Source organism: Grus americana, chromosome 8 (genome assembly GCF_028858705.1).
Source record: "Grus americana isolate bGruAme1 chromosome 8, bGruAme1.mat, whole genome shotgun sequence".
NCBI classification, from domain to species: Eukaryota; Metazoa; Chordata; class Aves; order Gruiformes; family Gruidae; genus Grus; species Grus americana.
In genome coordinates, this window is record NC_072859.1 from 7,038,527 (window position 1) to 7,053,475 (window position 14,949).

Genomic DNA, 14,949 nt, shown 5'->3' on the forward strand with positions numbered 1-14,949 from the left:
TCAGTTTTCCAGGCAAGTTTATTCCAAGTTTGGTTCTCCATAGGCTAACTGAAAGAATAACAATCTCAGTCTGAAAAAAAGATTAAAAATCCTTTCAACAGCTGAAAAATATTTCCGTAAGCAACATATAATCATTGTGCAAAACAGAGCGTTAGCCGAGAAGCAAGCAAGCCCCTGGACAATCAGACACACGTTGCATGCCGCAGGATTTCAGACATGGGTTTGTGCCACCTGGCCTCCACTATCAAAGCTCTGAGCTGGCTGCATGCTACGGCTGTATGGGCACCAGCTCTGAGCAAGGGAGCCGAGTCTGGCAGGAGAAGAGCGACACACCACCAGCAGCACCATTTTGGAGACGCAGGGAGTGCTCGTGCACGTCCTGCCTTGCAGTCGCGGCCTGCCACGGAGCTTGTCCTTTCCAGGAGGAACGGGTCCCTGCAGGCCCTTTGACATCAGCGACCTTTTCCAAGCGAGTCAGGACTACTCACAGTAGCAGAATTTAGTGAGATCATGTTCCTCATGTCCGTTCCTCGTGGAAACACCTCCTGCATCCCCCAAAAGAAGTCGTTCAGGTCCCAGCAGGCTGGGCTCAGCGTGCCTCTACCAGATCAGAGGGGTAACGGGCCAAGGGTGATGGCAGCCAGACCACTGCCTGGGCATCTCATTTTCTGGCTGCTGCGTTTCAGAAAGACTGAAAAGAGAGACTCCGTGCCTTTCTAGGGGTAGATGAGCGGCTCATCAGTGCAAGCTGTAGGGAATGCTGGCCCTAGCAAGGAGCTCAAACGCCTTTTCCTTTATCAGAGAAATCCCATGTTGTCTGGCAATGCCTGAGCTCTTCTCCTGCCTCCCAGATGCGTTGGGTATACGGGGGCTGTCCCACATCTCCCTGCTCTCCGTAAGGATCACGGCCTTGATCTCCACCTCAGAGAGACAGATAAACCCAGAGGGACAGAGGTAGTCAAGGGGGACCTGGGCTAGCACTCAACTTGGTTCCTCTCCAAAGCTCATGGCTGTGACATCAAACACTTCTGAAGCGTCTTTCATTTCTCAGTCTAAGTCCTCCATGCCCTGTCCCTGCACGTGCTCGCTCTCATCTCCTTACCCACTTTTTTCCAACTCTTTTGCAGATGAAGAAATAGGCAATAAAAAGAGGCAGCGATGGTGGGATCAGACATGGTATATGAGGCAACGACATCCTACAGAGAAGGGTCCTGAATGTCTGCAAAGTGACTGCATTTGGGATTCTGGCGTAAACTGTTGTAGACATAAATGGTAAGTGCTGGAAAAATCTTCAAGAAATACTTGGCGTGGTCTCCTATGATTTCGCTGATCCTGAAAGAGAACAAAACCAAAGTGGATTTTTAAAGCTTGCCCAAGGAGCCAAGTGTCCAGGATGCCCTGGTTCTTTCCTGGCAGAGGAAAACCCATTCCAGAGGCTTTCTGATAACACAGGAAGGTTTCCTAGAAATCCTTGAGCTGCAACTTTTCTATACCTTCCCTAAGCTCCTCAATCCATTTTTTTTGCTATTCCTCCAGCACCTTCATCTGCCTAATACCACCTGCATCTTCACTGAAGAGCAGTGCTGGCCACCAGTGTCAGTGAAACCATCGCTAGGAGTTAACACCACCTCTAACCTCACGTGTAAGCACCCATGATTATAGAGGGTCGGAGACTCTGGCAGCTCTTTAGGAGTCAAGACCTCCTAACAGGATCTTCTAACAGGACCCCGTGGTTCCTGATCCATATCTCGAAGCACTTCAGCACAGTAAAGGCCAGCATTTTGGAAATATTAGCAAGGTAGATAAGGAGGCTTTTCAAAGGTATAAAGGATGATACGAATATTTAAGAGCGATCTAAAAACCTTCCTGGAGTTATAGCAAAAAACCACCAGCCTGCAGCAAAAGCAACAGCCCAGAGGGACGCATTCACGGTGTCCCCTGCTGTAGAGCCATGACCTGCCCTCGCTGTCACAGAGACACCTCTCCACCCCACCGGCTGCTCTGCAAAGGCAAGGGTACAGAGGGAGCTGCCACCACTTCTCTGGAGCTGCTGCCATCCCCTCTGGAGCAGAAGGCTCTGGTTGAGGACGTTCTGGGAGTGATGTGGGAGACGACCTGGGAGTCAGATTTTGAAGCAAAATCTGAGCTCTAATCCTGTGAGCTAACTTCCTTTTCTTACCCTCAGGAAGGTGATTTTGAAGGCTGACTCCAGACTGCTTGCTGCAAAATCTTTCACACACTATTGTGCTGCCAGAGGAGATAATCCATTAAAGCTCATCTCATCAGAGCGGCTATCTCCCACATCCTGGCAGTGTTCAGCCTTCTGGAAAACCATCTGAAGAAGACTTTGCTCTCAAACTCACTGACGCTTGCGGATACCCAGATGCTCCCTGCAATACAACTGTGGCAGGGGCAAGGATGCCAACGCGTACCTGGTATCTGGGTGTTCATCCAGGTTTCTGATGAACCTCAGTAGGTCGGTGACATCATTGCTATATCTGAATGGTCTTCCTTTCTTAGGATTGCTCATGATATTCAAAACTTCTCTGTCAATCTGAAAAAAACAACATAGATTATTCTCTACCTTCCACACACCATGAAAGTGGCACATCTACCTCCACTCACCACAGCCGCTGCCTTTCTGCAGGGACATCACCTTGCATGGATAAATCTTGTGACCCTTAAAAGCATATTTCCCCACCATTAGCAGAAGAGTTCGCTCTGCAGGGCAGGCCTTCTGGTTCTGCTAAGTGTTCCCTCTCCTGCTTTGCTAAGGCACGACACTCTTATTAGGACTGTCAACATGGCACAGGAGATTTTCGTGCTCGCCTGGAAGGCAGGAGGGACTCAAGAGTCTTGATTTAACTGTGTCACTGTCGAGAGGGCCGCACGGACTGCCCTACTGAACTGAGACTGTCAGATCTCAAACGATGCAGCATCTCTTTCCAGGAAGCTACCTGCAAAAGCAGGCCTGGTCTCACCGCTTCTGAGCCCATCTAACAAAATACTTTTGCCAGAAATTTGCTGGCGACAAGGGCCAGAGGTCCTTGTCTTAAGGGAGTCACCAATAAACACCTTTGAAGATTTGCCAGCTAATTCTAGAACCACCATCCCCTACTACCACCCCAGTCACCAGAAGCTCCCTTTAGCATCAACGTCTTTAGTCTGGTGTATTTTGACTACGTGGCTTAGATGTAATTGTTTCCCCAGTTATCTGTATTTGCGCGGGGCTACTTTTCCCAGTCACGGCTCTAAATGGGGCCTGTGAAATACTCAGGAAAAGCTTCTGCCTGAAAGTCGACCTCAAACCTCATTTCCATCCAAAGAGCAGGGGATTACCTCCTTGGTCCACGACGGGTAAGGAAAAATTACAGTAGCGTTAGGAGGTTGAAAGACAGCTTTTCGCTCGCAGAGATCTTTGATTTTATTCCATACACCCTTCAGGAAGTTGAACCTGCTACGGAAGGATGAGCTTCGTTAGCTGCAACGGGACATCGCCGTTCCCAGCACTACAGGCACATCCCGTACCAAAAGCTTTTCCTTCTACTCCCAGCACTTACGTCTGTTTGCTCCAGAAATAGGGATGTTTGCTCAAACCTTCCAAGCCTCGTTCATCGTGAGAGACCAGGCTACTTACAAGGTCCAGAGCCTCCTCGTAATCTGGGGAATCAGCAGCCAAATCCTCGGTACTGACTTGCTGAAGGGGTTTCTTACCGCCCGTTAAAACATACAGCACGAGCCTGCTGAGGGCCTGCAAAGAAACACATCGCTGCTCACGTGCCAGGCGCACGAAGCCTCCTACCAAACGGAAGAGGACTAGCGTTCCTAAACGAGCAAACTGTACTGCGAACACCCGCACGCGCCTACGTGTACAAACACAAACACTGGGGCTGCGTGCGCGACGACAGAGGAGACAGGCGCTCTCATCACGCTCACGGGTAGCTGTGGGTACCCCAGCACCAGCCACAGCCTCGCATCCTAATCGTTCTCATTCTTACGCAGTGTCTATTGCTCTATGGGCTTTCCCCAAAATCAAGGTGTTTTCTAGCCGAGGATGCAGAAAGGCTTCCCCTAGGATTCACGGCAACAGAAGATATCAGAGAACGCCTGAAATTTCAAACCATACATCGATTCACAGGGAAGTTACCTCTAAATCTGAGTTGACAAGTTCTCTTTTGCCTTCAATCAACTTTCTTTTGTTATCGAAGTCCGCCAAGTAAATTTTGCCAATTAAATCTGAGGAAATAAGAGAAATTGTTAACAAATAATGGTGGAAAGCCTTCACACAGTCTGTCACTGACTTCCGGACGGCCCCTTCTTTGGAAAACAAATCTCAAAGAGATCTGCTGTGGGTTGATCTGTCTGCAAAGCCCTGGAAAGGAGAGCAGATCTAATGAGACACGGAAAGCTGTGCTGTCCACCCCTCTGTGGCTCTCTGTGAACATATCTATACTTATTCAAAGAGCAGAGCTAATGCCACAGGCACCTCATTCTGCATAAAGACATCTGCACTCGTGTTTCATATCTGGATTTTTACAGATGGCTATGAAGCATCTTCTCTAAATATGGGTAACAGGAAAGCAAAATGAAAACATCGAGAAAGCAAAAGATAACCTATGAAAAAGTTGCTGGGACGCAGATCCTGGTGAGCAAATCCGAGGGAGTGCAGCTCTCTCACTGCCTGGAAGATCATCCTCAGAGCATCTTTGTAATCCATTTGGTCTTCTCGTTCCTGCAGACGTTCTTCAAGGTTTTTCTCCCAGAGAGGGAAGCACAAATACACGTAGCCTTTGGCCTTCTCAGACTGGAAGAGCTTCAGCAGATGTTCACAGTTACCACATTGTTTGAAGAACTCTGTCTCTTTGTCACCCGCCGTACTGCGGCATACTCTTACCGCTACCTCTGTCTCACCGTGGAGCCCCAGGTAGATGCCACCCTGGGAAGTGTTCTGAATTCTTTGCTGGATGTATTGAAATGTCTTCAGTTTGTGAATCATAGGGCGATATATTTTATACAGATTTTTCAGCTGGTCCCTCCAGCGTCTGCTGTTTGGCTCCCAGTCTCCAAGGGTTTCTGGAACAAACCTGGCATTATGCTGGCGAAGAAGCTCTGCCATGCTATGAGCACGGTTCCTATTTGCAACAGCAATAAGGTTCCCAACATCAGTCCTTGCTCCTTTTCTACACAACGACTCTGCTATCTCGTAATAATTTTTCTCTACAGCCACCATCAGCGCTGTCTTGCCCTCCTCATCTGCATCATCAATATCTATTTCACCCTTCTCCAATAAAGCTTCCACCAACTCCTGGCTCCGCATTTCAACAGCTAGGATGAGGGCACTTTTCCCACATTCATCTTTGCTGTTCACATCAATACCCTGGTCCAGCAGGAAAAGGCCTATGGAGACGGCCGACTCGTATCTCTCCTTGGCATAGCCCTCCTTGAGGGCATAGATCAAGGCATTCCTATCTTTGTTGTCACAAATGTTCACGTCAGCCCCCATCTCTTGGACAAGAGTTTTTACAACCGAGAAGTGACCCCTCCTACAAGCATCTATCAGTGCTGTCGCACCTCCTTTATGCAGTTTCGCTTTCTCCTCGTTAACTACCCTCCTCAAATTCACATCTGCTCCTTTGCTATACAGGAATTCCAAGGCTTTCTCGTTCCCATACCATGCAGCCTCCATGAAAGCTGTGAAGCCGTTGTCGTCACAGTCATTAATATTTAACCCGTGATCAAGGAGGAGCTCCAGTATACTCACGTTTCCCACTATCGCTGCCTCAGTAAATGCGGTGCCACCATTGTCCTTCCTGGCATGTGGACAAGCACCCTTGTCCAGCAGAAGCCGGACCAGGTCCTCATTGTTATCTTGCACAGCGCTCTGCAGTGGTGTCCAGCCAAACGCTGCTTTGGAGTTCACATCCGCCCCTTTCTCCAGCAGCTCCAGCACACGTTCTTGCTTTTTGTTCCTCACAGCAGCATTTAAACAGGAGGCAAGGTCTTCTGCTGTCTCCGTGCTGGAAGGGGTAGCTGCCTGCTGTTGGCTGTGAGCTGTGGGCTCCATGATGGTCAGGGGGAGGGCTCCGTACCTCTGACGTTCCTCACCTGAGCCCAGGGATCCCACTGAAGGGTGGGAGAGGTGCAATGCTCAGTGCCTTCGTTGTGGGGGATGCTCTGGGTTTGGCTGATGATACGCGCTAGGTAGGACAGGCTGCTATTTTAAGGGCTTCGTGGTCTTCACCTAATTAACAAACAGAAAATCTTGTTTTATTAGACTGGGAAACCTCGCCATTTACATTCGATATCCTGCAGGTCTGTGCGAGAGGCACCTAAGGACAGCAATGCCGGTGCCAGCCCAGAGCTAAGGCCTGGCGAGAAGCACGACTTTATCACTCACCCACACGCACATCCCATCGCGTTCGCTCACCCGGTCTCAGCACTAATCGCAGCCCAGGCAGACGTTCCCTGGGGGCTGGGCTGTCTGGCTGAGGGGATGGAGGAGAACCCAGGAAGTTCTTGCTATAAATGTTATCTCAGATCTACTACAGTTTAGCTAGTAAAGCGGCCCCCGGTGATGTTTTCAGGTGGAGAACGCAGCAGAGATGGGCATTCTTCTTCAGTTTTGGATGGCAGCCACACACAGAGTCCTGGAAAGTCCCCGATCCGATACCTGGAAAGTCCCCGATCCGATACCTGGAATAGACAGAGAGCCAGCCTGAATCCCTCCAACCTCCACAGGCAATTAGGAGACTCTACCTGACCAGAAGCCCTTCCTAAGCTTTTCACAACATGAACAGGTTAATCATGTAGGACCAGATCTATCTATATTTATCTAGTATCTAGGAAAGCTAGAGCCCCAACGCCCCTTTTCCTGACTGCAAAGGCTGGTCAAAGTGACCAGCACTTTCAGGAGTCACCGTCTGACAAGCTGAACTGTGAATAAATTACCTAAGCAAATCAGAAAAGAGACAGAGAAGTCTTAAAGTATAAAGCCAAAGCATAAATTTACGTGAATTTACCCTCAGGAAAGCCAAAGACCACTTTAGGATGGTTTCTTCCCCCCTCCCAAGCATAGAATCATCATAGAATGGTTTGGGTTGGAAGGGACCTCAAAGATCATCTAGTTCCACCCCACCACCACCATAAGCAGGGACACCCTCCACTAGACCAGGTTGCTCAAAGCCCCAACCTGGCCTTGAACACCCTCACAGGGAAGAGTTTCTTCCTAATATCTAAGCTAAATCTCCCCTCTTTTAGTTTAAACCCATTCCCCTTGTCCTGTCACTCCCTGCCCTTGTCACCAATCCCTCTCCAGCTTTCCTGGAGCCCCTTTAGGTACCAGAAGGTGCTTTAAGGTCTCCCTGGAGCCTTCTCTTCCCCAGGCTGAACAACCCCACCGCTCTCAGCCTGTCTCCATAGCAGAGGTGGTCCAGCCTCTCCATGTCCTTCTTGTCCTGGGGACCCCAGGGCTGGACGCAGCACTGCAGGGGGGGTCTCGCTAGAGCAGAGCGGAGGGGCAGAATCCCCTCCCTCGACCTGCTGGTCATGCCGCTGGGGATGCAGCCCAGGACACGGTTGGGGTTCTGGGCTGCAAGCGGCACGTTGCCGGGTCATGTCGAGCTTCTCACCCACTAACACCCCCGAGTCCTTCTCCTCAGGGCTGCTCTCCATCCATTCTCTGCCCAGCCTGTAGTTGTGCTTGGGATTGCCTTGACCCATGTGCACGACCTTGCACTTGTTCCTGCTGAACTTCATGAGGTTCGCACGGGCCCACCTCTCCAGCCTGTCCAGGTCCGTCTGGATGGCATCCCTTCCCTCCAGCGTGTCAACTGCACCACACAGCTTGGTGTGGCCAGCAAACTTGCTGAGGGTGCACTCGATCCCACTGGCCGTGCTGCTGACAAAGATGTTGAACAGCGCTGGTCCCAGTACCGACCCCTGAGGAACGCCACTTGCCACTGGTCTCCACTTGGACACCGCAACTCTGAGTGCGACCATGAATACCCTATTTCATTGATTTAGATGGACTGCATTTCTTTGTAGTAAATTCTATGCCTTTTGTCACGTACCAAAAAAAAAAAAAATTGAAACGTTACCTTCCTGGCTGGAAAAGCAGCACAGCATCCCCTGGGCACGGTGGGGCTCAAATTCCTCGCCCCCGTTGGGAAGGCAGAATCCGGGGAGGGGGAAAGCAGGGGCTGCGCACCTTCCTCCTCCTCTGCCGAACAGCAGAGCTGCAAGTGCCCTACCCTAGAAAATATTTCAACATTTCTGTCCCATCCCACTGGTTGCGCGGCTGCGCATTGCGGGTGCCAGCTGATGTGCAAAGTCCCGCAACCCCGTCCGGTGTCACCCGCCTCCCCCTGCCACAGGAAGATAAGGAAGGGGTCCCTCTGCCCGGCCAGGAACCCAGACGCTGCTTAAAACACCTTCAAAGCCAGGGAGCAGCTTTTCTCAGCTCTTCACTGCTGCTTCCCAGCAAGCATCCCCAGACAGTATTTGCTTCCCAGCAAAGTCTGCAAGTAAATGCTCTCCCCCCCCCAGGAAGGAGCAGCCCCAGGAGCATTTTATCCACTTTGCAGGGGGGTGCTGGGTTGGGTTTTTGTGTTTGATTTTTTTTGGGGGGGGGGGTGTTTGTTTGTTTGGGGGGGGCTTTGGTGGTGATTTTTTTTTTCCCCAGCACACAGCAGAGAGGTCGTGAGCAAAGTGCTGGCCCCATGCAGTGTCCCCCCCCCCGCAGACCCTGTTTATAAATCTGCTCTCAGCGGTGGTTCAGGAGCTGAAGGCAGAGACACGTTAAATGCTGGGGTTTGGGGGGGGGGGGGCTGGGGCTTGGGGGTTTTTTTAGAGGGTGGGAGTTTGAGTTGGATTTTATTTTATTATTATTTTAAGCTTTTCCTCACCTTTTGGTAAATCCATCCACACCAGGAAACCAGCCACGCTGCTAAACGTCACCCAGGGAACCGCTGAGCTCCAGCTCCCTTTATGCCATAGCCGGGGTGTTCCTGCCTGCACCCAGGCAGGCGAGCAGGCAGCTGCCTGCCCCCGGCCACCAGCCCGCTTGCAGGGCGGCCCCGCTCCGTGCGGACACAGCCCTCCAGCCCTTCCTACCCGCCGGCACAGCACACACAGGAAACACGTGGGGGCACACAGGCTGTGACGTTCCACTGTTTCCCCCGCTGCCGTGTAACGTCAGATGACCTCACTAGCCCACGGAGGCCGCGCGAGGAGCCGTGCGGGGCTGAAATCGGGGCGCTGAATTCACACGTGGCTTTCCACGGCGTGCGGAGACACGCGCAAACCGGGCGTCCGCGTCCGTACACGGAGCCGCGCCTGGATGCAAACGTGAGGGCGCAAATGCAGAAGAGCACACGCGAAAGGGTGCGTGGCTGCAGTCCCACGCGTGTTTTACGTGCGGATCCAAATCCTTGTGTAGCCGGCATTGCTTGCTCGCGTCTGCATGCCAACATTCACAAATGCTCTGAAAAGCTCTGCCGATGCCGGAGTCGCATCTTTGTACCTAACTGTTATATTGAGCATCCTGCTTCCCACAGCACGCAGCACACCCGCAAACTCTGGGAATGTCCCGCAAACTCTGGGAATGTCCCGCAAACTCTGGGAACGACCCGCAAACTCTGCAATGGAGTTTCACAGAGTTCCTGTTGCTTGCCGCAGGACACCTTGGCACAGTGCCGCAGGGACAAAGGCTGTGAAAACTCAAGGAACAATCTGGAATCACTGTCAAGATCCCATTTTAATTCACAGAATTCTGCCAAACTCAGTAGCATCTCTCTGGGTTTGACCAGAGCTGGGGCTGGAAAAAGAGACAAACAAGCAGAGCCAGGGGCACATTATAGGCTCAGAGCCAACTGTAAAGACATTAAAAACAAAAAAAAGTTAACGTTAAAATACGTAACAGTATCACACCACCCAAACGTACAAGTACAAAAGCCCTGTTCGGCTTGCTGATTTAATTAAAGTATTTCATTATCTTACGGTGGGAAGATGAAAACCCCTGGGATGGTAGGAACCCAAACCCTAGGGTGCTAGGAGCAAGGTGTTTGCAGCCGGCAGGGCTGTGGCAGAAGTATCCTGTGCCCGCATGCCAGCAAAGGAGGATTTGCTGGTAATGCTTTCCCTGCCTCATCCCTGATCCAAATTGCTTTCCATAGTCACGCACAACAGCCTAAGTTCTAACGCTCAGACCCTGTGACAGGCAGCTTATGGGGAACAGAAGGCCCTCAAAGTTTTTCTGAACGTGGGAGTCACAGAGCTCCTCTCCACAGCTATTCCTGTAGCCTCGGGGCTATGTAGTTCCTGCTGTATTTGCATTTCTGCAGAGCCCTTATATGCCCCCAGGAACACAGGGACTCAGGAGATGAGCCGAGGAGACAGAGTCAGATGGGAAATCAAGAGCACAGTTATCCAGATCTTCCTTTTCCTCCATCCTGATGTACCTACACCCATTTTGCACCCCTTCCCCCAAGATAACATCTCCAAGCATCCATGCCCTGGCCACGAGCCACAAATAAACACGAGCTAAAACATGGCAACAAAAACTGCCTGCCAAAGTCAAAATAATTTTTAAAGTAGCTATGAATAGTAGGATGGCTTTTTTTCTTCATGTTTCCTGTACTTGCTTCCTTATTATATTTCCAAATGGGAATGTCCCAGGGTTTATATGCTTGGCCACACTGATGTGATTTTCACTGCTGGAACATAGCCCTAGAAAACAGTCCACAGAAGGATGCAATTCAAACGCTGACAGGTGATGCTATCCATGCAGGAGTATTGACCACATTTTGCTTTGCTGTGGAGTACTTTTACGTTCTTTTTACATTTTTAATCTGTATTTCCTAGCCTTTAAAGCTGCTGCTCAATCCTCATTACCACACAAAAAAAAAACCAAACCAAAAAAACAAAAACCAAAACCAAACCAAAACCCCAAAAACCAGCACATCTGCCAGCAGGAGCAAGCTGGAAAGAAGAGGTGAGGGCAACAGCAAGGCAGGCAGGGACCTCACCGAGCAGGGAACCGTGTCCCAGTCCCTGGGCAAGGAGAGCAGAGCAGGTCCATCAAAAGCATCCCAGATCAGGCAAACCAAGTCAATCAAGAAACCAGGCTGAGGACCTGAGCTTCAACGCATTTCCCAAGCGGCGGAGGTGGTTCCCCAGCAGCGTTTCTCCCAGCTGTTTCCCATCCCCAGCTTCTCCCCGCAGGCTGAGCCCAGGTTGCAGCCGCACTGTGTCAGAGCTGCCCCCCAGCACAGGCAGCCGAGCCCCGGGGAGGCAGGAGGGCTGCAGAGCCTGGCGCTGCCCTCAGCGCCCCAGCACTGCCAGAAAGCATCAATATTGTCATTAATCTTTCCTTGGTTCCAGAAGCACCCTGGGGGTAAGAATTCCTGCACGCAGCTGGACTGGGTTGGCAACCTTGGCATTTAGCAGCACGTGTACTGAGAGGGATGGTGAGCCGCGTGGAAACGCATCGCACGTGATTTCTGGCACTTTATTCGGGCTAAGGCCTTGAAGTGAAAGCTGCAGAGCAGGAAGCAGGATGATACAGCTGCTCCCTCCCCGTCGGCTGGCACAGGGGCTGGCAGAGTGCTGCAAAATGCTGGGCAAGGTGTTTGCAGTATTTGAAATGGCTCAGCGCATCCCCTTTGCTGGTGAGCTCCCTTCAAAAACATGTTTAAACAACGTTTCATAGCATCGATTTGCAGTCTGTCTTTAAAAAAAAAAAATAAATCATGGATGTGCACACATGCACATGCAAACACATAGGACTTTGCATATGTGTGGTGTTGTGCGTGTGTATCCCTTGCGGTGCGTGCAACAGAAAGCTCAGCATCCATACCCCTATACACACGCATCCACCTGCCCAAATACGCGTCTTCGTGGGGCCACTTGTGCACGTACGTACATGCCCTAAGGCCACCCTGAAGGCTGCTTGGTCCTGCTGGAGCAGAGACCCCTGGCTGCAGGAGGAGACGGGATGGCTGAGTGACAATGCCACCCCACCGAGCCGCAGCTGGGAACACACCGGGTCCCAGGACAGAGGGAAACGGGTGGGGTTTTTTTTCCACCAAATAAATCCAGCCCCCATCCTGGCTCATGGAAACCTGGCCGTGGAGCAAGTATGTGTCACACCCGGGGTGGGGGGGCAAGCGCCAGCCCCCACATTTGCTCCCCGGAGCTCAAATCTTCTCTGCTGCTTCCAAATTTGCAGCCTCTGCCCTGGGAAACTTTGGTCGTGGTTTATTGGAAGCAACCGCAGCCGGCCGTGCCCAAAGGCAGTCGCGGGAAGCTTTGGCTCCTCTTTCTCAACGCGGTTTTGTGGGTTGGGTTTTTTTTTTTTTATCGTCCCAAGACTTTAAAAGTTTTGTTATATTACCACTGGGTTTTGCCAGCAATCACGGAGGACACTCTGGATGCAAGCATGGTTTTATTGACTGAGATTTCTTTTTGGGAAGCATCTCAGATTTGTCAAGATGAAACTATGCTGCAAATGGGATACTCCAGTATCAGCTGTGAAGTCTAAGCGCTACTGCCAAGGCTGAGACTCAGCCTGGGCCATCCATTCCCACGCATGGCGCATCAAGAACGGACGTAACCCCAAATTTCCTCCTAAAGAAAACTCAAAAATATTTTAATTCTAATTTTTTCTTACTTTTTTGTTGATGAATTTAAAAAAAAATCAGTTTTAAATTAACTTCAAGGTGTGCAAGACAAAAATATTAATTTTTTTCAGTTAGAAGCTGCAGTTGGAAAAAAAAAAAAAATTTCGCTTCTAGCTGCTTCCATACTGTTTTGCTGCTCTAAGTCTCTCTTGCTGGATAATTTAAATGCTTCCCAGACACGTTTTAGCTGATTTCTTCCTTCTCCCATGCACTAAGATCAGGTATACGAGCAGACCGCTGCAATTCCCAACTGCCTGTCTTGTAAGATAAGGCCACGTTTAATGAAATATCGAATAAAAGATAAGAGGAAGTTCAAACTGCCTTCCTCCAGTCAGGTGGACGACAACTGTAGGGAACAGGGATGGAGTAGAGTCGGTGTATTTTACAACACAGGATGATCCTTGGCCTCCGCACGGCCGCGTTAGGGGAGACATGAGGCGTTGTTATTGACGCATGTGCTTGTAAAAGGCTTTTTTAACGGCGGGGGCTGGCCGATGCCACCAGTAATACCTCGGGACCTAAGTGCTCCTGACTTACAGTCGCCTGCGATGCCAGCTCCTCCTCGGCACTCCACTCACACTCTCCTCCGCTGACGCAGGCCAGTTAATTTTGGCTTCCAAAACACCCAATAAATAGAAAGAAGACAACTTAAAAAACATGTTTTGTTTGGGTTTTTTTTTTTTTTATTCGGAGCATTAGCATCTCAGAGCTACGCTTGGCTGCTCCCCTCCCCGCATCGCTCGTGCCGCAGGCAGCCCTCCACTTCTCCCGCGGTCCCTGGAGGTGCGCGCACCCCGAAACCCCCCTGCTCCCCCAAAGCATCCCCTAGGGACACAGGGGACTGCTCAGACCTCGCGGACAGCACACATTGCAACACAAGTGGGGTGTTCTCTAATATCCCCTCGTCAGCCAGAGACTTCCCTCCCCCCTTGTAAATGAATTCGATCATCGGTTATGATAAAAAGCCAAATATTATTTATGACAGCGACCCAAAAGCAGTTTTTGCAAACAGCAGCCCTCACTTGAATCCCCTCATGCTTTTAAGACGATGGTGTCTTACTGGTATTAAATAGGTGTGGGGAACTGCAGTCCTGCAAAGCGCTCAGAAAATGGCAATACAAACAATGCCAAACACCCTGGCAATTAATATATTTAAAACGTAACTTGTGTTTTCATTCTTGCTTTGAACTGTTCAGTTCTCTTCAATAAGCCAAATACCACGAAGAAGCTTTACTCTTCACAAGTCTTCCCCTTCCTTTCCTATTCCTGACACTGGAACTTTTAAAGCGACTGTAAATGCCCCCCGAGCCACCCAACACAAGCAGCTTTCTTTAGTATGCTTTGCATACTTCATCCAAAATTAGAACGTAAAAATTAATTGAAAGACCACAACCAAAAAAAACCCCCATGTTGTCACAGTATTTTCCTCTTTGCATTTTATTTTATAATGACAATATTGTGTTCATAATGAAAACGGACCATTGTGCGTCATTCACTTCAGTAACATAACGAAGGTGGTTCCAGTTGTAAAAATAAATAATAAATAAGAAAGCAGCTAAAATCTCCCTGTAAACACAGCCGGGACCCACCGGGGCTCAGAGGTAGAACCAAGATGGGGAAAGTGGAAGAGGACTCAGAACAACGTCCCCAAACTGGTCCTCGGTCCCTTGCTCTGCTCAAACCGCCGTGAAAACCCCGAGCGACCCAGTGCTCCGGCTGATGCTGGGGAGGGCAAAGGATGGTTCCCTGGGCAAGGGGCGAGTACCAGCGGGATAAGGACCTCCAGGTTGGGTCTTTAGGGATCAGCGGAGGCACACGTGGCAGCCCTAGGCTGTCTCAGTAGGAAATGGTGCTGGTGGCACGTCCCCCACGGCCCAGCGCAGGACACCCGCGGGCTCCCCATCGCCCACCCACGCGGCTGCTGGCACCGGTGCCGCCGAACGGGCTCCGCAGCTCTTCCTTCCGAAGAGCTCGCCCCACAGGTCTGAGCTGACGAAACGTCCTGCCGACCCCCGAGACGCCGAATTCACGGCACGCGTCGCTGTTCTGTTCGGCTCCCCGGGTTTCTGCTAAAGTGCTGTGGCTGCAGACTGGTTTCACCAGCCAGGGGAACACCAAGCCCAATTTTAAACCAGGGGAAAGCCTCAGGTTTCCTCTCCCACGCGTAAAAAATAACATTTTCAAAAGATCACTCGCCAAAGCACCTGTTTTACACCGCTATTCTCTGTCTAGAACAAAAACGCGAGTCTACGTGCCGAGACGCCGTCCACAA

General features: G+C 50.6%; 1 protein-coding gene across 6 annotated transcripts; it reads right to left on the reverse strand.

Annotated features, from left to right (window-relative positions):
- RNASEL (ribonuclease L) lies at positions 1-9,121 on the reverse strand. Of its 6 annotated transcripts, none has more exons than XM_054833470.1 (9): positions 8,904-9,121; positions 8,097-8,250; positions 6,428-6,693; positions 4,615-6,241; positions 4,148-4,236; positions 3,561-3,751; positions 3,340-3,457; positions 2,433-2,554; positions 1-1,332 (listed from the first exon to the last, which is right to left on the reverse strand). In XM_054833470.1, exons 4-9 carry the CDS (start codon positions 6,062-6,064, stop codon positions 1,197-1,199), a joined length of 2,106 nt encoding a protein of 701 aa, XP_054689445.1. In that variant the 5' UTR covers positions 6,065-6,241; positions 6,428-6,693; positions 8,097-8,250; positions 8,904-9,121; the 3' UTR covers positions 1-1,196. The 6 variants fall into 6 exon arrangements, 5 of the variants coding, with proteins under 5 accessions (XP_054689445.1, XP_054689444.1, XP_054689446.1 ...); XM_054833469.1 differs by having other exon boundaries at positions 6,398-6,693; XM_054833471.1 differs by having other exon boundaries at positions 4,615-6,670.
- Positions 9,122-14,949: the final 5,828 nt, after the last annotated feature.

Bases quoted from the DNA above. Each gene is read 5' to 3' on its own strand.
- RNASEL (XM_054833471.1), bottom strand. From the start codon at position 6,064: ATGGAGCCCACAGCTCACAGCCAACAGCAGGCAGCTACCCCTTCCAGC. The intron at 3,752-4,147 runs GTAACTTCCCTG...GTTTCTTTGCAG, and splicing joins TTGTCAACTCAGATTTAGAG to GCCCTCAGCAGGCTCGTGCT. The intron at 2,555-3,339 runs GTAATCCCCTGC...TGTTTTTTTCAG, and splicing joins ACCCGTCGTGGACCAAGGAG to ATTGACAGAGAAGTTTTGAA.